Source organism: Anas platyrhynchos, chromosome 34 (assembly GCF_047663525.1).
Source record: "Anas platyrhynchos isolate ZD024472 breed Pekin duck chromosome 34, IASCAAS_PekinDuck_T2T, whole genome shotgun sequence".
Classification (NCBI taxonomy): domain Eukaryota; kingdom Metazoa; phylum Chordata; class Aves; order Anseriformes; family Anatidae; genus Anas; species Anas platyrhynchos.
In genome coordinates this window covers 1685655-1710757 of record NC_092622.1, presented here as the reverse complement: position 1 = coordinate 1710757, position 25103 = coordinate 1685655, and the positions used below count along the sequence as shown (strand labels likewise).

The following is a 25103-nucleotide window of genomic DNA, read 5'->3' as shown; positions in this document are numbered from 1 at the left end:
GGCCTGGGCCCCTTCTGGTGGCCCTTGGGGACACCTGGACTCGGTCCCCTCCTTCTGGTGGCCCTTGGGGACATCGGGACCTGGGTCCCTCCTTCCCAAGGGACTTGGGGACATCGGGACTTGGATCCCTTCTTCTGACGGGCCTTGGGGACACCAGGGCCTGGTCCCTTCTCACTGGGCCTTGGGGACATCAGGACACAGTCCCCTCTTTCTGTTGGGCCTTGGGGACACTGGGACCCCTCCTCATGGCCCTTGGGGACACCGGGATGGCCAATAGCCCTTCTGGTGGCCTTTGGGGACATAGGGACCTCAGGACCCCTCCTTCTGATGGCCCTTGGGGACACAGGGCCTGCTCCTCTCCTTCTGGTGGGCCTTGGGGACATCGGGACCTGGATCCCTCCTTCCCAAGGGACTTGGGGACACCGGGATGGCCTGGTCCCCTTCTGATGGCCCTTGGGGACACGGGGACATGGGTCCCCTCTTCCTGTTGGGCCTTGGGGACACTGGGCCGGCCGATAGCCCTTCTGGTGGCCCTTGGGGACATCGGGACCTGGATCCCTCCTTTCAAGGGACTTGGGGACACCAGGACCTGGGTCCCCTTCTTCTGACGGGCCTTGGGGACACCGGGATGGCCGATAGCCCTTCTGGTGGCCCTTGGGGACATCAGGACCTGGTTCCCTCCTTCCCAAGGGACTTGGGGACACCGGGATGGCCTGGTCCCCTTCTGATGGCCCTTGGGGACACCGGGGCCTGCTCCTCTCCTTCTGGTGGGGCCTTGGGGACATCGGGACCTGGATCCCCCCTTCCCAAAGGACTTGGGGACACCGGGATGGCCGATGGCCCTTCTGGTGGCCCTTGGGGACATGGGGACACGGAGCCCTCCCCCCGAAACCCATTAGGGACCCCCCAACCCCACGTGTCCCCCCCCATGCCACACGCGTGTGCAAGCCCCCCCCCATAACCCCATAACCCCGTAACCCCCCCCAGGTGCCACTCACGTGTCCTCGCGTGTGTCCCCCCCACCTCGTGTCACACGCGTGTGTGTCCCCGGCAGGCTCCGGCGTCGTGCGTGGGCCCCCCCCCCGGGCTCCCCCCCCCTCTGCGGACCCTGCAGCGCACGCGCGTGCGCACGCGCACACGTCAGGGCACACGCGTGCACGCCGCGACACGCGCGGGGGGGCGGGCGGCTGCCATGGCCACGGGGCCCCCACCCCGACACCGCCCCCGCCCACGGCCTCGGGTGGGGCCAGGTTTTGGGTTTTTTGTGGGGGGGGGAGTTTTTTGGGGGGGTTTTGCACTGCAGCCCCGCACCCACGTGCGGCCCTCGCACACCCCGCCTGAAGGCCCTGTGGACCCTTGGCCCCCCCTCTCCTTGCACAGCCCAGCCTCCTTGCACACCCCCCGGTTCCACGCACCCCCAACTCCTTTGACCCCCCTGGCCCCTTTGCACGCCCCTCGTGCAAGCCCCCAGCCCCCTGCACGCTCCCAGCCCCTTCTGCAAGCCCCCAGCCCCTTGCTCACCCCAAGCCCCTGCACGCCCCCCCAGCCCCTTTGCACACCCCCAGCCCCTCTTCACACCCCCTGCATGTGCAAGCCCCCCATCCCATTTGCACGTCCCCAACTCCTTTGCACACCCTCAACCCCTTTGCACACCCCCGACCCCTTTGCACACCCCCTAACCCCCTTGCACACCCCTCCTTAGCACCCCCTTGCACACCCCCAGCCCCTTTTCACGCCCCTTGTGCAAGCCCCCAGCCCCCTTGCACGCCCCCAGCCCCTTTGCACGCCTCCTGACCCCTTTGCACGCCCCCAGCCCCCTTGCATGCCCCTGCAGAACCCCCTTTCCACGCCCCCCCAGCCCTTTTGCACGCCCCCCAGCCCCTTTGCACGCTGCGTGCAATCCCCCTTGCACCAACACCGCCCTGCCTCGCACCCCCACTGCACCCCCCGTCCTTTTCCATGCCCCCCCCTTGCACCCTGCACACTCTCCCCCCCCCGCTCCTCCTTGCACACCCCTTTGCACACCAGCCCCTTGTGCAAAGCCTCCTGGCCGTCCCTCCCCCGTGCACACCTTGCACGGCTGACCCCCCCGTGCTACCCCCCCCCCAATTTGCACACCCCCCAGTTTGCACACCCTCTTGCACGGCCCCCCCGGATTTGCACGCCCCAATTGCATGCCCCCCTTTGCACACTCCATTAAGCACCCCCCAATTTGCACACCCCCCAGTTTGCACACCCCCTTGCACGCCCCCCCCCCAATTTGCACACACACTCCTCCGCCACCTAGGTGGGAGGCTGGGGGGGTTGTGTATGTGGGGGGGGGTCTTGGGGAGCGCGCACGAGGCTGCTGCGGGCACGCGCGCCCCCAGCCCTCCGGCTCCGCGGCCGTTGCGCCCTGCGCTCTGCGCCCCCCCCCCCGTGCACGCCTGCCAGCTGCTGGGTGGCGTGACCCCGGGGGGGGGTGAAGGGGGGGGTCGTGGGGGCTGTGGGGCGGTGGGGGGGGCACCGGGGGGTGCAATGCAAAGGGGGAGTGCAGTGGGGGGGCTTTATGAGGGTGCCTGGGGGGGGATTGAGGGGGCTTTTTGGGGTTTTTTAGGATTTTTGGGGGAGACTTTGGAATTGGGGGGTCTTTGGGGGGGCTTTATGGGGTTGAAGGGGCTTTGGGGGGGCTTTTGGGGTGTTGGGGGGGCTTTTGGGGCTATAGGGGTCTCTGTGGGTGCTGGGGGGATCTTTGGGGGGGGGGCTTCTGGGAGGACTTTGGGGGGGCTGTGGGTGGCCTCTGGGGGGATCTTTTGGGTGCTGGGGGGACTTTGGGGGGCCAGGAGGTGTTGGGGGGGCTTTTGGGGTGCTGGGGGTGGGTTGTGCACTGGGGAGCAAGGAAATCCCACGCCAGGCGCCCATAGGGTACCCCAGCTCCACGTGGGGGCACTGGGGGCTCCTGGAGGGCTGGGGGGGCAGACGGGTGCTGGAGCCCCCCGGCGGGACGAGCAGGAGGGAGCCGGGGGCAGGGGGCGGGGGGGCATAAAATATAATTAGGAGCCCGGCTGCTGGATGGGCGAGGCAGTGGATGGGCCGGAAACCCCGAGCTGTCAGCGGCAGCGCCCAGCACACGTGTGTGCACCCAGCCGTGCACGGAGCCTTGGCACACGCGTGTGCATCTGACCATGCATGGAGCCCTGCACACGCATTTGCACCCAATTGTGCACAGAGCCTGCACACGCGTGTGCACCCAGTTGTGCATGGCACCTGGCACACGCATGTACATTTCGCATGCACGAAGCCTGGCACACGTGTGTGCACCCAGGCATGCATGGAGCCCGGCACATGCGTGTGCACTCAGCTGTGCAGGGAGCTTGGCACAGACAGGTGTGTGTGCGCCCAACCATGCATGGAGTCCTGCACACACATGCACACATGCACAGAACCAGCACACACATGTGCACTCGCCCGTGTGCACAGAGCGGGCACGCGTGTGCACTGAGCCATGCATGAGCACAGAGCACACGTGTGCACCCAGCCCTGCACACGCTTGTGCACCCAGTGGTGCACAGCACCCAGCACACACGTGTGCACTCAGCCATGCACGGAGCTTGGCACACGCGTGTGCACCCAGCAGTGCGCACACGCACACGTGCGCACCCCAGCCTGCACACGTGTGCACCCCCCTCCCAGACACACTCACAGAGAGGGACCGTGGGCAGGACACATTTATTGGGGGTGCCCCCAAGGCCCCCCCTCCCCAAATTAAATACAAACCGAAGCCGCCCCCCCCTCCAACCCCCCTCCCCGCGTCCGCCTGTGTGCCCCCGGCCCCCCCCTCCCCGCTAGTCCGAAGGCGCCTGGGGACAGGGACACCCGGGGGGGGAGGGGCAGGTGGGTGTGTGTGTGGTGTGTGTGTGTGTGTGTGTAATATCTCAAAAAAAAACAAAAAACACAAATTTGGGGCGCGGGTGGGTGGGCCGGTCAGTGCCTCGCGGCGCTCGCAGTGCAGCACACGCCAGCCCCCGGTCACACGGGGCCACCACCGGGGCCACCAAGGGGCCACACCCGGGCCGCCGCAGGGCCCGCGCAGGGTGTGTCCATGTGCACCACGGCACGGGGCTGGCGGCGGGGACCGGCACGGTGACAGTGACGGTGACACAGGGTCCGGCACGGTGACGGTGACGGCACGGTGGTGTCCACGGTGACACTTTAAGGCACGATGACGGTGACAGTGTGAGCACGGTAGTGTCCGAGCACGGTGACACTTTAGACATGGCAGTGCCATCGTGGTGTTTCGACCATGCATGGTGACAGTGTGAGCACGGTGGTACCCGGCGCGGTGACACTTAAGGCACGGTGGTGTCCTCACGGTGATGCCATCACGGTGACGGTGTAAACACGGTGACGCCCAGCGTGGTGACGCTGTAGGCACGGCGGTGTCCTCGTGGTGATGCCACCAGTGACGGTGTGAGCATGGTGACACCCAGCACGGTGCCATCGTGGTGATGCCATCACAGTGACATTGTAAGCACGGTGGTACCCAGCACGGTGACAATGATGGCACGGCGGTGTCCTCACGGTGATGCCACCAGCGATGCTTGAACACGGTGACACCCAGCACGGTGACAGTGATGGCACAGCGGTGTCCTCGTGGTGATGCCACCAGCGATGCTTGAACACGGTGACACCCAGCACGGTGCCCTCACGGTGATGCCACCACCGTGACGCTGTGAGCACGGTGGTACCCGGCGCGGTGATCGTGTAGGCACGGCGGTGTCCTCACGGTGACACCCAGCACGGTGACAGTGTCCACACGGCGGTGCCCGTCCCCCTGCTCTCGTGGCTGTCCCGGCGGTGCCACCACCCAGCACGGGGTTGTTGCCGCCCGGTTCGGTGGTGCCCGTCCCGGTGACAGTGCCTGTCCCGGTGACGGTGCCCGTCCTTGTCACCACCCGTCCCGGTGGTGCCGGTGCCCAACCCATCACCCCGGTGGTGCCGGTGGATCCGGTGCTGGGGCCCAGTGGTGCCCGACGCGGTGCCGCCCGTCGCTGGCCGGGCGCCGCTGCCCGCGTGGTGGCGGTGCCCGTCCGTGGCAGACGGCGTGCGGTGGCGTCCGGTCCCCCGGTGGCCCCCCGGGTGCATACGTCGTACCAGCGGTGCCGTCCAGGTGACGCCGGCGCTGCGGTGCCATCCGGGTGATGCCAGTGACACCGGCAGGGTGACACCGTCCGGGTGACGCCGGTGGTGCCGTCCGGGTGACGCCGGCGGTGCGGGGGCCCCCTCCAGGCCTCCGGGGCCGCCTGGGGCTTGAGCTGCGCCTTCTCCATGGCGGTGCCGTAGGGCATCGAGCGCTTGAAGAAGCCCAGCTGGTGCCGGGGGGGGGGGGGGGTAAGGGGGTGGCCCCCGTGTCCCCCGCGCCCCCATGTCCCCTGTGCCACCCCCGTGCCCCCCCCTGCCCTGCCGTGCCCCCATGTGCCCAGTGTCCCCAACATCCTTTGGTGACCCCCGTGCTCTTCCACCCCCCCGTGCCCCCCATGTCCCTGTTGTCCCCTGTGCCCTTGTGCCCCCCCCATGGCCCCTGTGCCCCCCCATGGCCCCTGTGCCCCCCCCCACACCCCGGCCCCTGTGCCCCCCCCCCCCACCCCCTGACCCCCCCCCCCATGCCCCCCCATCCCCTGTGCTCTTCCACATCCCCAGTGCCCACCCCATGTCCCCAGTGTCCCCTGTGCCCCCCCCATGTCCCCTGTGTCCCCCCCACCCCTTTTGCCCCCCCCCATGACCCCTGTGCCCCCCCCACCCCCCCCATGCCCCCCCCATATCCCCTATACCACCCCATTCCCACCTGCCCCCCCCTCCCATCCCCACTTGTACCCCCCTCCCACATCCCATTCCCCTCCTCCCACATCCCATACCGCCCCCCCCCCAAAAAAAAAGGTGCCCCCCCCGGACCCACCTTGTAGAGGCCGTAGCTGAGCAGGGCGAGCAGCAGCAGCCCCAGCAGCACCGCCAGCACCACCACCCACACCGGCACCCCGGGGCTCCCCTCGGCGCGCGCCCACTGCAGCCCCGTCACCACCTGCGGCCACCGCGGGGTCACCCATGGGGACACCCGCGGGGTCACCCTGTGCCATGTCACCACCTCTAACCCACAGCAGCACCCATGGGGGCACCCACAGGGCCACCCCTTGGTGTCACCCTGTGCCCTAACACCACCAGTAACCCACAGGGCCACCCATGGGGTCACCCATGGGACCACCCCTTGGTGTCACCCATAGGGCCACCCACCAGGTCACCCTACACCCCATCACCACCTGTAACCCATGGGGTCACCTGTGGGGGCACCCTATGGGGTCACCCTGTGCCCCTGTCACCCTGCACCCTGTCAGCAGCACCCCGTGGGAGCACCCCGGGTGCTCCGTGCAAAGCCACCCGCAGTCTCTGACCCTACCACCCCCATCACCCCTGGGGCCACCCATGGGGTCACCCTGCGCCCCTGTCACCACCTCTAACCCCCATCAACACCATGGGGGACACCCATGGGTCACCCCACAACCTCCCACAGTGCCACCCACGGTGCCAGCCCCAGCAGCACCCATGGGTGCTCCCATGGGGTCACAGTGCTGCCCCCACCACGGTAACCCACGGTGCCACCCCAAATTGTCACCCGTGGGGCCACCCTGGGGTCACCCACAGCAACCCTGCACCCCCCCATGGCCACATAGCACCCGTGGGTGCCCCCTCCTCACCTGAAGGACCCCAGGGCACCTGGGGTGGGCAGGTGAGCCATGGCGCCGTCCACATCGCAGCACCCGGTACTCGGCCTCGCAGCGCAGCGCCTGCGCCCGCACCTCCCGCTGCGGCACGGCACGTCAGCACCCAAGGGTCCCCCACCGGCGCCAGCGAAGGTACCCCCAGCAGCACCAAGGGTACCCCGTGGAGCCTGAGGGGCTGTCCAGCCACCTGCTGGCACCCCTGGGCAACCAAGGGATGGGGGGGGGGGGGGGCAGAGGTTCCCCACACCCATGGGGGACTGGGGCACCCATCATCCTGCACCCACAAGGGACCTGGTTGTGGGGGGGTCCCGGGGGGTCTGGAGGGTGTGGGAGGGTCTGGGGGTCCCGGGGGCCTGAGTGTGGGATCTGGAGGGTCCAGGGAGTCTGGAGAGTGCAGGGAGTGCCCAGGAATATAAAAAGTTGTGGAAAATTCAAAAAGTACAAGAAATATGGGAAGACAGAGATATGAAGACATGGGGGTCTGGGGGGGTCCGGGGGTCCGGGGATCTGGGAGTTGTGAAGAGTTCTGGGAGGTCCTGGGAGATCTGGGAGTGCAGAAATCTAGGAGTTTGTGGAAGTTTGGGGGGTCCGGGAGGGGTCTGGAGGGGTCCCAGAGGGTCGTGGGGGGGGTAAGGGGAGGGTGCAAGGGGTCCCGTGGGGAGTCTGGGGGGTCCTGGGTGAATCTTGGGGGTCCCAGAAGGGTCTGGGGGGTTCTGGGAGGTTCTGGGGGGTTCTGGGAGTTCCAAAGATGTGAGAGGTACCAGTATGGTGGGAGGATTAAATGTGGGGGTTCCGTTCTCATGCAGGAAGGAGGGGGCCCAGAAGGCGGAAGGTGAGGCGCAGGCTGGCCCGCTGCTGCTCTCCAGCCCCCCCCCCAGGGGGCAGGTGAGCCGAAAGCACTCGGCCTCGGGGCACCCTTGGGGCACCATGGGTGTCACGGGGGGGGGCACCCATGGGTGGCACCCAAAGGGGGGGGGCACCCATGGGTGCAGACGGGGGGGGGGCACCCCCATGGGTGTCCACGGGGGGGCACCCACTGGGTGTTGCGGGGGGGGGGAGGCGCCCGTGTGGGTGGCCACCCGGTAAAGGGGGAGGGTACCCATGGGTGGCATGGGCTGATCACCATGGGTGGCACCCGGTAAAGGGGGGGGGCGCAGGGGAAATGAGGGCAGAGGGGGGGGGCACGGCACTGACCAGGGTGTTGGGGGGCGCGGGGGGGCCGCTCCCCGTGTCCCCGTGTCCCTGGTGTGGCGGGGAGGAGCAGGGCCTGGCCCTGCTGCTCCTGCTCCTGGGGACCGGGATGGGGACAGGGTGGGGGACAGCCCCCAGTGCCACCCACCCTGCTGCACCCTCCCGGTGTCCCCAGTCCCCTCCAGTGGCACCCAGTGTGGTCCAGGAGCCACCCAGTGCCACCCCGGTGTCCCAGCACCCCACTGCCGGCTTCCCAGTGTCCCAGGCCCCCAGTGTGGCCCGGGTGTTCACCCAGTACCCATCCCTCTTTGCCTCCCAGTGCCCCCCAGTTCCTCCCAGTTCCCCCCAGTGACACCAAGTGCCACCAAGTGCCACCCAGTGTCCCCAGCATCCATCCCTCATTGCTTCCCAGTGCCCCCCAGTGCCACCCAGTATCACCCAGACCCACCCAGCGTCCCCAGCACCCATCCTTTGTTGCTCCCCAGTGCCTCCCAGTTCCTCCCAGTGCCCTCCAGTGCCTCCCAGTGCCACCCAATGCCCCCAGTACCCATCCCTCTCTGCCCCCCAGTGCCTCCCAGTGCCTCCCAGTGCCCCCCAGTGCCACCTAGTGCCCCCCAGTGCCTCCCAGTGCCCCCCAGTGCCTCCCAGTGCCACCAGTGCCCCCAGTAACCCTCCTGTGCCCCCCAGTGCCCCCCAGTGCCTCCCAGTGCCCCCCAGTGCCTCCCAGTGCCACCTTAGTGTCCCCCCAGTGCCTCCCAGTGCCCCCCAGTGCCTCCCAGTGCCACCCAATGCCCCCAACACCCATCCCTCATTGCTCCCCAGTGCCTCCCAGTGCCCCCCAGTGCCTCCCAGTGCCCCCACCGCCAGGCGCAGGCTGTCCAGGGGGTGGCTGGCGGTGCAGTTGCGTGGCCCCGAGTGCCCGGTGACGTAGAGGACGCGGTGGCCGCGGTGGCTCAGGGGACAGCTGAGCTCCAGGGTGCCGTGGCTGATGGCGCTGGGACCCTCGTTCACCACCTGGTGGCACGGGGGGGGGGACAGGTGGCATTGGGGGGGGGACATGGACACAGCCCCCGTGGGGACATCACCAGGGACAGGGACATGGGGAGCCAAAGGGATGGGGACGGATGGGGATGTGAGGAGTTGGGGACTGGGAGGCATTTGGGTGTTATGGGGACACCTGGGGGGACAGGGGGATGTGTGGGGTCAGGGACAGGGGGACATGAAGGGTTGGGGACATGGGGACACACAGGGATGGGGACATTGGGACCCATGGGTTTGGGGACAGGGGACCTGTGGGGTTGAGGACATTGGGACCACTGGGACTGGGGACATGGGGATGTGATTTTGGGGACATGGGATCACAGGGTTTGGGGACACGGGGACCCATGGGTTTGGGGACACAGGGACCTGCAGGGTTGGGGACACGGGGACCTGTGGGTATGGGGACAGGGGGACAGGGGACCACTTCTGGGATGGGGACATTGGGATGCGTAGGATTTGGGACAGGGGATGAAGTTTCGGGGACATGGGTAGCCGGGGGCCTGGGACATTGGGACTAACGAGTATGAGGACACCGGGGACCCACGGGGTTTGGGGACATGGGGACCACTCAGGAATTGGGGACATGGGGACACCAGTTGGGGACACGGGGGACCTGGGGGTCTTGGGGACATAGAGCATACAGGTTTGGGGACATTAGGGACCCAAGGGTTTGGGGACAGTGGGACCTGTAGGTTTGGGGACATAGGGGACACACAGATTTGGGGACAGCGTTCCCGTGTTTGTTGGGTCGCAGCCCCGCGCCCACCTCGTTCACGTGCTCCACCTGCGGCCCCACATCCTGCAGCCGCCGGGGGGGCTGCGCCGCCACCCAGCCGGGCTCGGGGACGGTGACAACCTGTGGCCGGACACGTGGGGGGGTGCGAGGGGCGGGGGGGCTCAACCCCAGTGTCCCCCAGTGTCCCCAGTGTCCCCCTCGGTGACACTCACCCGAAGGCGGAGAGGCGCTGGCCACGCGGCACCTGCAGCCGCGGGCACACCTCAGTTGTGCAGTCTTCCTCATGCTGCTGCAGGAACACGGCCATCCCTGGCGCCGAGCCCCCAGGTCAGTGTCAGCACAGTCCAGTGGATGTGTCCCCCCAGCCCGTCACCAGCTCATGGAGGGGGTGGGAAACCCCCATGCACCTCCCCGAGGATCCCCCCCCAAGGGTCCCCACCCTTGGGTGCTGCCCCCCCCCCTCCAGTGTGCACCCCCCCAAAAAAAAAATTGACCCCCCCCTTTCACCTCCCCCCCCCAAAAAAAAAAAAAGGGACAGAAGAGGCTGCCCCCCCCCGCAGCACCACCAGGTGGGACCCCCCCCACCAACCCCACCCCTGGGTGCCCCCCACCCAGTGCCCCCCCACAATGTGCCCCCCCCAAAATCGAGCCCCCCCCACACTTCTGCGCCCCCCCCCCAAAAAAAAATAGGGACAGCACAGGCTCCCCCCCCCCCCCCCAGCCCCCAAATCCTCCCCACACCCAGGGCCTCCCCCCCACAGCCCCCTGCCACCCCTGGGTGCCCCCCCCTTGGGTGCCCCCCCCACCCCTGTGTCCCCCCCCCCACCCTTGGGTGCCCCCCCCACACCTGCGGATCTGCAGCTCGAAGCGGATGCTCTTGCTGCTGTCACTGAGGTGGGGGACGGTGAAGCGCAGCCCCCCCCAGATCTGCGGGAACAAATTTTGGGGTTGGGGGGGGGTCACACCGAGCCCCCCCTCCCCTAATCGCCCCCTCCTCCCTCCAAGACTCCCCCCCCAACTCACGCTGGCCCCCGCCTTCATGGGGTTGCCCAGGTCGCAGACGAGGGGGCTGGAGCCGTTGCCCCCCCCCAGCTCACAGCTCAGCGCCGAGAAGTTCTGGGGGGGGGCACGGCAGTGGGACCTGGCGCCTTTGGGGTGCCGCCGGAACCCCCCCGGAACACCTGGGGGCACCCCCACGCAGCCACCCTATAGCTGGGGGGTCCCTTGTGCACCCCCCCCCCTTAGCCAGGGACCCCCACCCCACAACTGGAGACCCCCCAGTGCCCCCCCCCCCTCCATAACTGGAGCCCCCCCCCCATCTCCAGAGCTCACCCCCCCAACTGCAGACCCCCCAAGTGACCCCCCCTTATACCAAGGGACCCCCATGACAACCTGGGGACCCCCCCCATACTCAGAGCCCCCCCCACCCCCCAACTGGTGCCCCCACATCCCCCCCCCATACCCAGAGCCCCCCGCCCCAACTAGGGACCCCCCCAAGTGACCCCCCTCCATCCCCCCGACCCCATAACTGGGAGCCCCCCAGTGCCCCCTGCCATAACTGGAGCCCCCATACCCAGAGCCCACCCCCAACTCGAAACCCCAATCACCCCTTATCCCCACCACCCACCCCATAACTGAAGCCCCCCCCATAACCACCCACCCCACTGGGGGGTGCAGCCCCCAGTGTACTGGGCATGGGCAGGGCTGGCGCCATCCATCTCGGCCTCGGTGGCCCTCGCCCTGGCTGAGAGGTGAAGGTACAGGTCAGGGCTCCTTGCGGTCCCCCAGGTAGACAGCGCAGCGGTCCCTGGGGGGGGGGGCACAGCCACGTCCAACCCCCCCCCCAAAAAAAAATAAAATCCCGGACCCCCCCCCCCCCCAAAAAAAAAAATTGGGTCCCCCCCCCCCCTTACGCGAAGGCTTCCAGCTGCAGGTCGGGACGCAGACGTTGTCCTCGCCGCAGTCCAGCTGGATGTGAGCCTGGGGGGGCACAGGGGGGGGCGTTGGGGGACGTGGATATGGGGACATGGGGGCTATGGGGACATGGGGGACATGGGGGTCATTGGGGGTGATGGGGAGTTGGGATGGAACAGAATGGAATGGAATGGAATGGAATGGAATGGAATGGATGATGAGATAAATGAGAACATGGGTGATGGATGGACATAGGATCAGTGGGACATGAGAACAATGGGGGACAATGAGGACAATGGACGCAGGGGGGCAATGGGGGACAGGGGGACAATGGGGACATGGGGACATGGGACATGGGGGGTCATGGGGACACAGGGGACATAGGGGGGACAATAGGGGGCATGGGGGATATGGGGACATTCGGGTGGTGGGGGACATAGGGACATAGGGGCTATGGGGACAATGGGGACATGGGGGTACATGGGGGACACTAGGGGGCAATGGGGACATTGGGGACATGGGGACAGTGGGGACATGGGGGTGATGGGGGAGTGGGGGCTATGGGGACAATGGGGACATGGGAGGACATTGGGGTCGTAAGGGGACAATAGCGATGGGGTGATAAGGGACTGGGTGCTATGGGGTGACACAGTGGGTGACACAGGGTGGCACTGGGTGCCATGGGGTCTATGGGAGCCACTGGTGCTATGGGGTGCCATGGGGTGACACGGGGTGGCATGGGATGGAACTGGGTGCCATGGGGTGCCACGGGGTACCATAGGGTGCTATGGGGTGCCATAGGGTGACACCAGGTGCTATGGGGTGCCATAGGGTACCATAGGGTACTATAGGGTACCATGGGGTGCACGGGGTGACACCAGGTGCCATGGGGTACTATGGGGTGCTATGGGGTGCTATGGGTCTTAGGGCATCGGGGTCCCGGGGGTCCGGGGGGGTACCTGACCTCGAGGCGGGTGCGGGTGCTGGGGGCCAGCACCGGGTGCAGCCCGGCGTCGGGGGGGGCGCGGGGGTCCAGGGCGAAGCTGAGCCCACGGCGATGGGCGACAGCTTGTTCCCGGAACTCCGACTCGTTCTGGGGGGGGGGGGGGGGCACCAAAAAAAAAAAAAAAAAAAAGGCGTTGAGGGGTGCGGGGCCACACGGGGGGGGTAGAAGATGGTTTTAGGGGTCCCCCCCGCCCCCAAAAAGCCCCCCCAAAAGACCTACCCGCAGGAACACGGCCATGGTGCGGCACGCGCGCCCCCCCGTTGGGGACGGGCAGGGCCAGGCTGCGGGTGGGCTCGCGCCCCCCCACGGAGGGAGGACTGGCGCCCCCCGGAGCCTTCAGGGCATCCAGGCTGGCTTCCACCACGGAAGCTAGGGTTTTTTTTTTTTTAAGGGGGGGGGACACAGAGACAGGCGTCAGGGTGCTGTGTGTCTGTGTCCCCCCCCCCCAGCCTGCCCGTGTCCCCCACTCACCGATGGGGCCGGGGAGGTGGCGCCCGAGGCGTTGAGGCAGAAGCTGACGTTGATGCTGGGGGGGGGGCAGGGGGGGCACCCATGGGACCCCCATCCCGGCCAGGTCCTTCCCTGGCCTTTGGTGGCCCCCCAAAACCCCATGTGCCCCCCCCCAAAATCCCAATATCCCCTGGGGCCAGCCCCCCACCCTGACACCTCAGTGCCCCCCCCCCGTGTCCCCTGGGTGTCCCCAACCCCCCCGAGGGGCCCCCATTGTGTCCCCAACCCCCCCGGGGACCCCCCCCACCTCCTTGGTGCCCCCCCCCCACATAAAATAGGAGCCCCAGATGTCCAAACACCCCAAACCGCTGCGCATCCCCCCCCCAAATTGTCCCCAACCCCCAAAGCAACCCCCTTGGGTCTCTCTCCCCAAACCCCCAAATCTCCCTCACCCAATACCCAGGGTGCCCCCGGCCCCTCGGCCCCCTGCCCCCAATCTCTCCCTCCGCCGAGTGCGCACAGGGACGGGGACGGGGACACCCCCCCTTAACGGGGCCACCCCCACCCCAGGGTGTCACCCACCCCCTCCACACCCCGGGGGGGGGTTGGTGGGTGGGGTGGGTGGGTGGGGGGGGTGTGTGTGTGTGTGGGGGGGGCGCCAAGGGTGCCACCCAGGGGACGTGGGACTTGAGTGCCTGCAGGGCACACACGCGCTCCTGGGGTCCGAACATTCTGGGGACGACGCTGAGCGTGCGCTGGGACCGTGAGACGCAGTGGGCAGCCCTCGGGGACATGCGAGGTGCAGGGGCCCCTGGAACCCCCTCATCCTCAACACCCCCATCCTCGGGAACGCCCCCAAATTTGGTGGCACCCACCTGTACACCACGGCCGTGTCCGCCCCGAATGCGCCCACCAGGAGGTCTGTGGGGACACAGGGGGGGCAGTGGGGTCACTGGGGGTCCCCCAGCCCCAAAAAGGGTGCCCCCCCCCGTTTTGGGGTGCCCCTAGGGTGGGGGGTGCCCCCCGGTATGTGTGGGATGGTTTGGGGTGGGGAGCCCTGCTATGGGGTGGTGTGAGATAGTTGGGTTTGGGGACCCACATATATGGGGTGGGGTGGCCCCATGGGGTGGCACATTTTGGGTGGGGGTCCCCCACTTTGGGGCACCCCTGGGTGAGCACACGTGGTGACGGTCTCCCTGTTTATAGGACACCTGTGATGCGTGTCCCAAAATATGGGGGGGTGTGGGATGGGGCGGTGTCCCAATTTAGGGTATTGGGATGGGGCCTGGTGCCCCAATCGGGGAGATACTGGGAATAGGGCCATGGGTTCCCAGGGTATTGGGACGGGGTTATGGGACCCCACTGGGGAATATGGGGCTGGGGTCGCATGTCCCAAACTGGGGGAATATTGGGATGGGGCCACATGTCCCCAAATTTAGGGTTGGGATTGGGGCTGCGTGACCCAATGGGGGAATATTGGGATGGGGCCATAGGTCCCTGGGGTATTGGGATGGGGAAATATGGGGCTGGGGTCACGTATCCCAAACTAGGGGGGGAATCGGGATGGGGCCACATGTCCCCAGCTGTAGGGTGTCCCCAAATTTAGGGTTGGGATTGGGGCTGTGTGACCCAATGGGGGAATATTGGGATGGGTCCCCAGGGTATCGGGACGGGGCTATGGGACCCCAATAGGGGAAATATGGGGCCGCGTCCCCCCCCGCGCCCCCCCCCCGGGACCCTCACCAGGGTAGCCGTTGCCGTCGAGGTCGGTGGCCCCGCGCAGGGCGGCCCCGAAGAAATCGGGGTGGGGGCCGTGCCCCCAGTGCCCCCGCAGCACCTGTGTGGGGTGGGGGCGCAGCCCGCGTCCGCCCTCCAGGGGTACCCCGAGGTGTTGGGGACGCCCCCCCAAGTGACATGAGGACCCCATAAACCCGACAGCACTGGACCCCCCCGCGACACCTCACCTTAATGTCCCCAAAAAAAGATGCCCCCCCCATGTCCCCCATCCCCTGGTCACCCCATAACTTGCCCCCTCCCTATAACCTGGGTCCCCAAGCCCCCCTTTGCCCCCCAATTGCCCCCCCCATGCCCCCCATCCCCCGGTCACCCCATAACTTCCCCCCCCATAGGATTTCTTCTCCCCCCCCAACCTGTACCCCCATGCCCCCCCTTGCCCCCCCAAGCCCCCCTTTGCCCCTCAAGCCCCCTAATGCCCCCCCCACACCCCCCTTGCTCCCCAAGCCCCCCCATCCCCTGGTCACCCCATAACTTTCCCCCCCCACAAGGTTTTGCCCCCCCCATAACCTGTGCCCCCATGCCCCCCTTGCCCCCTAATTGCTCCCCAAGCCCCCCCATGCCCCCCCACCCCCCCAACACCCCCCCACGCCCCCCCCAACACCCCCCCTCGCTCCCCAACCCCCCATCCCCAAGTCACCCCATAACTTTCCCCCCCCATAGGATTCCTGCCCCCCCATAACCCCATGCCCCCCAACCCCCCCACACCCCCTTGACCCCCCCACGCCCCCCCCCACGCCCCCCCCCCCCCCCATGCACCCACCGTTGAAGCCGTCCAGGTCGAGGTCCCCCAGGGGGGGCGATGGCGCTGCCGAAACGCCCGAATTCCTGGGGGCCGCTGAGGGTGGCATCGGGGGTGGGGGGCATGGTGGTGGGGGGGGGCGCGGGCAGGGGGCCCCCCCCGGGGCGCTGCAGGTACAGGTACACCCGGCCCACCTCCTGCACCCGCCCGTCCCCCGTGCGCTCCATGAAGAGGGGGGCCCCCACCAGCAGGTCGATCAGCCTGGGGGGGGGGGGCAAAGGGGGGGGGGTTAAATGGCACCCCAGGGTGCTGGGGGGGGTCTTGGGGGGGGGGTTAAAATTATTGGGGGGGGTCCTCACCCATCGTTGTTCACGTCCGTGGCTGCCACCGCGTAGCCGAAGTAGGCGGCCATCTGATGGGGGGGGGCACCAAGGGGGGGGCATGGGGGGGGCACGGGGGGGACCCTAATTGTAGCCGTGGTCCCAGGGGGGGTGGGTGGCCCCCAACCAGCATGGGTGCCCCCCAAAGTGTATGGGTGCTCCCCAAACTACATGGGTGCCCCCCAACCCCATATGGGTGACCCCAACCCCTATGGGGGCTCCCCAAACCATACTGGGGGCCCCAACCCCTATGGGTGCCCCCCAACCCATATGGGTGACCCCAAACCCCATGGGTGCCCCCAAAACCACATGGGTGACTCCAACCCCTATGGGTGCCCCCCACCCACATGGGTGCCCCAAAAACCATATAAATGCCCCCCAAACTGCATGGGTGCTCCCCAAACCATATGGGGGGCCCCAACCCCTATGGGTGCCCCCCAAACCATATGGGTGCCCCCAAACCCCATGGGTGCTCCAAAACCATATGGGTGACCCCAACCTCTATGGGTGCCCCCCAACCCTACCTGGTGCCCTCCCCCTCCCAGCTCTGTCCCCTCCCCCCCCCCCCCCACAGGGAGCACCCCAGCCCCCCCCTCCCCCTTCCCCCCATGGGCACCCTGACCCCCCCCCCCACGGGTAACCCCCCCCGCACCCCCACCCATGGGTGCCCCCCCCCCCCAGCCCCCACCTGCTCCCCGGAGAAGTTGTAGAGGACTTCATGTTGGTGCCATTGAGGATGGTGACCTGGGGGGGGGGGGACATGGGGACAACGGGGTTGGGGACAGGGGCACCCAAGGTGCCCCCCCCACCCTAGGGTGCCCCCCCCCACCCCAGGGTGCCGCCCCCCCCCACGCAGCCTTACGTAGCCGTAGGTGAGGTTGCCCTTGGGGACCCGGCCACGAAGTCTGCGGGGGACAAAGTGGCACCGTCACACGTGTGTCACCCCCCACGACCCATGTCACCCCCCCCAGCCCCATGTCACCCCCCCCATGGCACCCACCTTGCGTCGTGTCCCCACTGAACTCGCCGACTGCCACCGAGTAGCCTGGGTGGGGGGGGGCGAGAGGTGTCACCCGTGTCACCGCGCCCCCGCACCGTGTCCCCCATGTCCCCCCTCCGTGTCCCCACGTCCCCATGCCCACCCCAATCTACGTGTCCCCGTGTCCCCAAGCACATCCCAGTTCTGATGTCCCCATGGCCCCATACACATCCACGTCCCCAAATCCCCACGTCCCCATGCCCCCAAGTCCCCAAACACGTCCATGTCCCCAAATCCCCATGCCCCCACATCCCCATGCCGTGTCCCCATACACCCCCATGTCCCCTTATCCCCATGTCCCCACCCGTCCCCGTGTCCCCCCATCCCAATGCCCCCACCCACCCCCGTGTCCCCCCATGTCCCCCCCCAGTCCCTGTGCCCCCACCCATCCCCATGTCCCCATGCCCCCACCTGTCCCCATGTCCCCCCCGTCCCCCCATGTCTCTGTGTGTCCCCATGTCCCCCATATGTCCCCCCATGTCCCCAATTGTGTCCCCATGTCCTAATGTCCCCCAATTGTATCCTCATGTCCCAAATGTCCCCCATGTCCCCCCATGTCCCCATGTCCCCCCATGTCCCCATGCCCCCACTCGTCCCCATGTCCCCCTCGTCCCCCCATGTCCCTGTGTGTCCCCATGTCCCCTATATGTCTCCCCAATGTCCCCAGTGTCCCCAATTGTGTCCCATGTCCCCTAATGTCCCCCAATTGTATCCTCATGTCCCAAATGTCCCCCATGTCCCCCCATGTCCCCATGTCCCCCTGCTGTCCCCATGTCCCCCCCCATCCCCATGTCCCCATGTCCCCCTGCTGTCCCCATGTCCCCCCCATCCCCATGTCCCCATGTCCCCCCATGTCCCCCCATCCCCCCATGTCCCCCTGTGTCCCCCCATTCCCATGCCCCCACCTGTCCTCATGTCCCCATGTCCCCCTGTGCCCCCATGTCCCCCCATGTCCCTGTATCCCCATGTCCCCATGTCCCCATGTCCCCATGTCCCCCCATGTCCCCATGCCCCCACCCATCCCCATGTCCCCATTTCCCCATGTCCCCATGTCCCCCCATGTCCCCCCATGCCCCCCCCCATGTCCCCATGCCCCCACATCCCCCCATGTCCCCGTGTCCCCCCCGTGTCCCCCCACCCATGTAGCTGTCATCGTATGTGGGTGCCGCCTGGCGGGTCTGCAGCTGCCCGGCCACGTCCTGGATGAAATACTCGGGGTAGCTCGAGGCCGCGATCTGCTCCTGCGTCGCCGACATCACCTGCCCTGGGGGGGCACAGCCGGGGGGGGGGACAGGTGGGGGGGCACAGGGAGGGGGGGTTAGGGGGGGTTAGGGCCGTTTGGGGGGGGGTTGGGGGAGATTTGGGGGAGATTTATGGGGATTTAGGGGGATTTAGGGCATTTGGGGGGTGTTTGGGGGTGTTTGGGGGAGATTTGGGGGGCATTTGGGGACAGGTGGGGGGACATGGGGGGGGTTAGGGGGGGTTTAGGGGCATTTGGGGGCGTTTGGGGGAGATTTGGGGGCACTTGGGGGGAATTTATGGGGCACTTGGGGGGATTTAGGAGGCATTTGGGGGCATTTGGGGGTGTTTGGGGAAAGGTGGGGGGGTTATAGGGGGTATTTGGGGGGCATTTGGGGACAGGTGGGGAAACATGGGGGGGGTTAGGGGGGGTTTAGGGGCATGTGGGGCGTTTGGGGGAGATTTATGGGGGTTTAGGGGCATTTGGGGGGTATTTGGGGGGATTTAGGGACAGGTTGGGGGCATTTACAGGGTATTTATGGGCATTTAGGGGACATTTAGGGGACATTTAGGGCCACGCGGGGGTCTCACCTTGCCAGAAGTAGCTGCCGGGGCCCCCCAGGAGCACACGTCCCGTCTGCAGCGACACAGCCCTCAGCCAACAGCCCCCCCATAACCCCCCCATAAACCCCCCCATACAACCCCCAACCCCCCCATACCCCCCCTTTGCCCCCCATACCCCCAAATACCCCATCACCCCCCCACACCCCCAAAGTTCAGCCCCTCCCTAACCCAAGGGGGTCCAGGGCCCCCCCCATCCCCACAGCCCCCCCCCGTGTCCCCATATACCCCCCCCACCCCCCATGCCCCCCATGCCCCCCTGTGCCCCCCCTGTGCCCCCCGTGTCCCCATATACCCCCCACATCCCCCATAAACCCCATACCCTCCTGTGCCCCACCCCCGTAGCCCCCCGTGCCCCCACCTGGGTGAACTCGGCGCTGAAGCCCCCCTGGCAGTAGCCCTGCCCGGCAGCAGAGTTCAAATCTGGGGGGGGGATGGAGAGAAATGGGGGGGTCATTTTTTAGGGGGGGGGCATCTTGGGGTCCCATGAGTGCTGGGGGGGGGAGCTGCGAGGGTGTCACCATCCTGGGGGGGGGCTGGGGGGCCATGGGTGCCAGTGGGGGGGGGGCACCTCCTATAGATGGGGGGGGGACATGTCTGGGGGGGGTCCCTTGGATGGGGGGGGGTCTCTTAGGCGGGGGGGGGGCACCCTGGGGTACCAGGCATGGGGGGGGCACCCATGGGTACCACAAAGGATGCTTGGGGTGGGGGGGCAGGAGGGTGTCACTCGATGCCAGGCTTTGGGGGGGGATAATGGGGTCTGGAGGGGGGCAATGGGGTTTGGGGGGGGTTATGGGGGGGGTCTGGGGGTGTCGGGGGGGGCAAGGGGGGCCCACCTGGGGGTGCCACCCATGGGTACCAGAAAGGATGCTCGGGGTGGGGGGTGGGGGGCAGGAGGGCGTCACTTGATGCCAGGCTCTGGGGGGGGGAAATGGGGGTCTGGGGGGGTTATGGGGGGGGTCTGGGGGGTGGCCGGGGGGGGGCCGGAGGGGGGGGCCCACCTGAGCGGCAGGGCGCGTACTCGACGAATTTGGAGAAGTTGCCGATGGAGAGGAAGCAGGTGCCCACGGGGTCCCGGCCCCCCTCGTCCTTGGTGGGCCGCCAGCTGTACAGGGGGGCGCACGCCTGGGGGGGGGAGCACACGGGGGGGGCACACAGGGGGGGGCACAGCGAAATGAGGGGCACAGGAGGGGGTCCGCACGCAGCCGGCCCCCCAAAAACCTCGCCCCATGCGCTCTGTGCGCCCTCCCCGTGCGCCCTACAATCCGGGACCCCCCCCCTACCCCCTCCCCATTTTTACGCCCCCCCCCCAAATTTTTGTGCCCCCCCCCCCCGTACCAGGATGGAGGCGTTGTGTGCCCTCACGGTGGCCCCGAACCACTGCAGGGATTTGAACTCCACGGGGTCGGGGCTCTCGGTGCCGTTGCCCCAAAATCGTGGCTGCGGGTCCCTGGGGGAAAGGGGGGGGGGGGCGGCAAGGGTCAGCCCCCCCCCAATCCCCCCCAAATCCCCCAATCCCCAATTCCAGCCCCTGCCCCCCCCCCCCAGCCCCCCCGGGTTTATGGTTAACCAGCCTGTGGGGTCAAGGCCATGGGGTTTGGGGACAATGTGGGGACAGGCGCTGGGGACAGGCTGGGGGCACCGGGGGGGGGGCTGTAGGGTGGCAGGGGGCCATAAGGGGCTGGAGGGGCCCAGGGGTGCTTGGGGACACGTCTCTGTCCCTGTCCCCGTTGGCCACGGCGCCCGGCCCCAGCTGTGCCCGTTCCCATGGCCAGCGGTGTCCTTGTCCCCGTGCCCAGGGGTGTCCCCGACCCCATAACCCGTGTCCAGGTGCCACCCCCGTGCCCTGTCCCCATCCCCTGTCCCCATACCCATATCCAGGTGCCACCCTGGTGTCCTGTCCCCATGCCCAGCAGTGTCCCTGTCCCCATACCTGTGTCCAGGTGCCACCCCCGTGCCCTGTCCCCATTCCCCGTCCCCACACCTGGTCGTGCCCCGTCCCTACACCCTGTCCCCCTGTCCCCTGTCCCCATGTCCCACCAACCCCATCCCAGCACCTGGCTTTGTCCCAGCCTTGTCCCCATCCCTGTCCCCATCCCCATCCCCTTGTCCCCATCCTTGTGCCCCCGTCCCCGTTCCCCTGTCCCTGTCCCCGTGCCCCCATCCCCATGCCCCTGTCCCTCTGTCCCTGTCCCCATCCCTATCCCCTTGTGCCCATGCCCCTGTCCCCATCCCCCTGTCCCTGTGCCCCTGTCCCCGTCCCCCTGTCCCCATCCCCATTTCCCTGTCCCTGTGCCCCCATCCCTGTGCCCAAGTCCACGTGTCCCTGTCCCCAAAACTGTGCCCCTGTCCCTGTCCTAATGTCCATGTCCCCATCCCCATCCCCCTGTCCCTGTCCCTGTGCCCAAGTCCAATTGTCCCTGTCCCCAAAACTGTGCCCCCGTCCCCATCCCCCTGTCCCCATCCCCCTGTCCCTGTCCCCAACCCTATCCCCTTGTGCCCCTGTCCCCGTCGCCATCCCCATGTCCCCGTCCCCCTGTCCCTGTCCCCATCACCATGTCCCCGTCCCCAACCCTATGTCCTGTCCCCATCCCTATCCCCTTGTGCCCCTGTCCCCATCGCCATCCCCATGTCCCCGTCCCCCTGTCCCCAACCCTGTCCCCATCCCCATGTCCCCATCCCCCTGTCCCCAACCCCATGTCCCCGTCCCCATCCCCTTACCGATGTGGTCGAAGTCAATGGGGGTGCATTCAGCGCCGGGGGGCCACGGGCAGTGGTAGACGGCCCCCCCTGGGTGACGTTGGGCTGGCTGGTGTTGGCCTTGGGGGCCCCCACCAGGATGCTGACACTGGGGGGGGGGGGGGACACACAGACAGCACGGTGACACTCAGGGGGTGGCCTTGGGGGGGGGGGACACGGGGACACCACCCCCGGTGACACGGAGGGAAATTTTGGGTGCCCCCCCCCCCCCCGTGGGTGGGTCCCGCAGGCGCCTCTGAGTCAGCCCGCTCCGTGGAGAGGAAGCTCCAAAACCACCGGGGGGGGGGGAAAAAAAAAACGGGGGGGGGGGGGCACGGAGAGGGGGGGGGGGGCGGCACCCACCGGGAGGGGGGGGGGGCAAGAGGGGGTACGGGGACCCCCGGGGCTTTGTGGGCACGGGGGTGGGGGGGTCCCCAAAAAGTGGGGGGGGGGGGGGGAAAGCGGTGGGAGGGGAGGGGGCGACCGGGACACGGCTGAGCCCCCCCCCCAGCCGCCCCCCCCCCCCCCCCGTTCCGGCTCCGGTTACAGGAAACGCTCCGGACCCCCGGCGGGGGGGGAGCCGGCGCGGCGGGGGCCGGAGCAGGGTCGGGGAGGGGGGGCTTAGCCCTGACCCCCCCCCTCCCAGCCCCGTCCCGGTCCCGTTACTCGCCCCCCCCCCGCTTCCCGGCCCGCCCCCGGGGCCCGGGCCCGGTCCCGATCCCAGTTCCCGGTCCCAGTTCCCGGTCCCGATCCCAGTTCCCGGTCCCAGTTCCCGGTCCCGGTCCCAGTTCCCGGTCCCAGTTCCCGGTCCCGGTCCCAGTTCCCGGTCCCAGTTCCCAGTTCCCCGGTCCCAGTTCCCGGTCCCAGTTCCCGGTCCCAGTTCCCAGTTCCCGGTCCCGGTTCCTCGCTCCCCACCCCCCCCGGGGGCCGCTCCCGGTCTCTCCGGGCCGCTCCCTCCCCTCCCGCCCCCGCTCCTCCGGCCCGGTCCCAAATCCCCGGTCCCAAATCCCCGGTGCCCCCTTCCCCAGCCCCCGGTCCCCCCCGGTCCCCCCCGGTCCCCTCCTGGTCCCCCCGGTTCCCCCCGATCCCTTCCCGGTCCCCCTCCCGGTCCCCCCTTGTCCCCTCCTGTCCCCCCCCCCGTCCCCCTCCGGTGCCCCCCTGTCCCCTCCCGGTCCCCCCCCCGGTCCCCCCCGGTCCCCCCCTGTCCCCTCGGTCCCTTCCCGGTCCCCCCTTGTCCCCTCCTGGTCCCCCCCTGTCCCCCCCCCGGTCCCCCCCGGTCCCTTCCCGGTCCCCTCCCTGTCCCCCCCCGTCCCCCCCCCCGGTTCCCGGTCCCCCCCCGATTCCCGGTCCCCTCCCGGTGCCCCCCCGGTGCCCCCCCCTCCCGGTCCCGTTTCCCGGTGCCCCCCCCCCCCCGCCGGTACCTCCGCGGTCGGGGCAGGTAAAAATCCAAAGCGAAGCCAAAAAGAGACCCGGGAGCCCCCCGGAAAGCCGCGGGCCGCGACTCCTCCAGGTTAAAAGCGGCGGCGGGGGGCGGGGGGGGCAACAACAACGGGAGCAGCACCGGGAGCAGCGCCCGGCACCGGCACCGGCACCGGGGGGGCCCGGGGCCATGGCGGAGCGGGGCCGGGCTCGGCGCTGCCTCTCCCGTTCCCCTCGGAAAGTGGCCGGGGGGGGGCGGAGCGGTCGGGCCCCCCCCCCCCCCCCCCCCCACCATCACCCGGCCCCCCCCTCCCGTGACTCACCGGGGAGGAGCCAGGGCCCCGCCGGGCACCGGCACCGGCACCGGGAAGAGGGGATGGGGAATGGGGGGGGGACGGGGAAATGGGGGGGGGGGACGGGAGATGGGGCGATGGGATACCGGGACACCCCCCAGGGGGCAGGGATATCGGGAACTGGGATAAACTGGGGATACTGGGCGCTGGGACACCAGGAACTGGGACAAACTGGGGATACTGGGCACTGGGACACCGGGAACTGGGACAAACTGGGATACTGGGCGCTGGGACACCGGGAACTGGGACACTGGGAGCTGGGACACCGGGAACTGGGACAAACTGGGGATACTGGGCACTGGGACACCAGGAACAGGGACAAACTGGGGATACTGGGCGCTGGGACACCGGGAACTGGGAGCTGGGACACCAGGAACCGGGACAAACTGGGGATACTGGGCACTGGGGACACCGGGAACTGGGAGCTGGGACACCAGGAACTGGGACAAACTGGGGATACTGGGCGCTGGGACACCGGGAACTGGGACAAACTGGGGATACTGGGACACCCCATGGGGACAGGGACACCGGGAACTGGGACACCGGGCACTGGGAGCTGGGATACCAGGCACCAGGACAATTTGGGGACACTGGGACACCCCAGGGGGACAGGGACACTGGGAACCGAGACAGCGGGCACTGGGACACTGGGAACTGGGACACCGGGAACTGGGAGCTGGGACACTGGAACTGGGACTATCTGGGGACACTGGGGCACTGGGACACTGGGCACTGGGACACCGGGAACTGGGACACCCCATGGGGACAGGGACACCGGGAACTGGGACACCGGGCACTGGGAGCTGGGATACTGGGGACTATCTGGAGACACTGGGGCACCGGGACACCGGGCACTGGGACGCCAGGAACTGGGACACCCCAAGGGGACAGGGACACTGGGCAGTGGGACATCGGGCACTGGGAGCTGGGATACCAGGCACCAGTACACGGGGCACTGGGACACTGGGCACCAGGACACCGGACACTGGGACACCCCGGGGGGACAGGGACACTGGGAACTGGGACACAAGGCACCAGGACACTGGGACGCTCTGGGAGGACGGGGACATGGGGACACCCGAGGGGGACGGGGACATCGGGAGCACCTCAGTGGGCTGGGGACAGCGGGGACTGGGAGAACTGGGAGACACTGGGAGACGGGGACGCTGTGGGGACACCGAGGCTGCGGGGATGGGGATGGGGACATGGGGGGGGGGGGGTGCCCAGGTGGACGTGGGGACACTGGGGGACACTGGGGGACACTGGGGGACACTGGGGGACATGGGGGGGGGACAGGACACGGGGCAGACGTGGGGGGATGGGGACGGTGGGGGGGAGGAAGGGGACACGCTGGGGGGGGGGGCCTGGGGGGGCCACAGCCGTTTCCTGGAAGGAAGCAGCGGAAACGGAGCTGGAGCCGTTCCCACGCGGCTGCACCGGGGGTGGGGGGGGGTGGGTTTGGGGGGGTGTGGGGGGGGGGCGCACCGGGACCCCCCCCTCGCACCAGGGACACTTGGGGACACGGCAGCAGCGGGGGCCGGCGTGCCAGGGGGGCACCCATGGGTGCCCGTCCGGGGGCTGGTGCTGGGCGAGCGTGCAAATCGGCGTGCAAGGCCCCCCCCCACGAGTGTGCAAACCCGGGGGGAGGGGGGCGTGCAAAGCTGGGGGGGGGGGCGTGCAAATT

General features: G+C 68.4%; 1 protein-coding gene across 1 annotated transcript; it reads right to left on the bottom strand.

Annotated features, from left to right (window-relative positions):
* Positions 1–3824: 3824 nt before the first annotated feature.
* ITGA5 (integrin subunit alpha 5) lies at positions 3825–23376 on the bottom strand. The gene is given in 37 exon segments (XM_072031822.1): positions 3825–3839; positions 5127–5348; positions 5936–6058; positions 6729–6847; positions 7568–7672; positions 7950–8043; positions 8808–8960; positions 9754–9967; positions 10571–10650; positions 10747–10839; positions 11226–11229; positions 11389–11454; positions 11456–11530; positions 11637–11664; positions 11667–11703; positions 12602–12730; positions 12863–12899; positions 12901–13012; positions 13886–14014; positions 14837–14963; positions 15586–15684; positions 15686–15890; positions 15989–16041; positions 16698–16723; positions 16726–16753; positions 16872–16900; positions 16903–16914; positions 17010–17054; positions 18187–18312; positions 18879–18924; positions 19270–19331; positions 19910–20033; positions 20247–20338; positions 20341–20358; positions 21630–21692; positions 21695–21756; positions 23069–23376. Coding segments are annotated over 37 exon segments (3345 nt in total). The 5' UTR covers positions 23362–23376.
* Positions 23377–25103: the final 1727 nt, after the last annotated feature.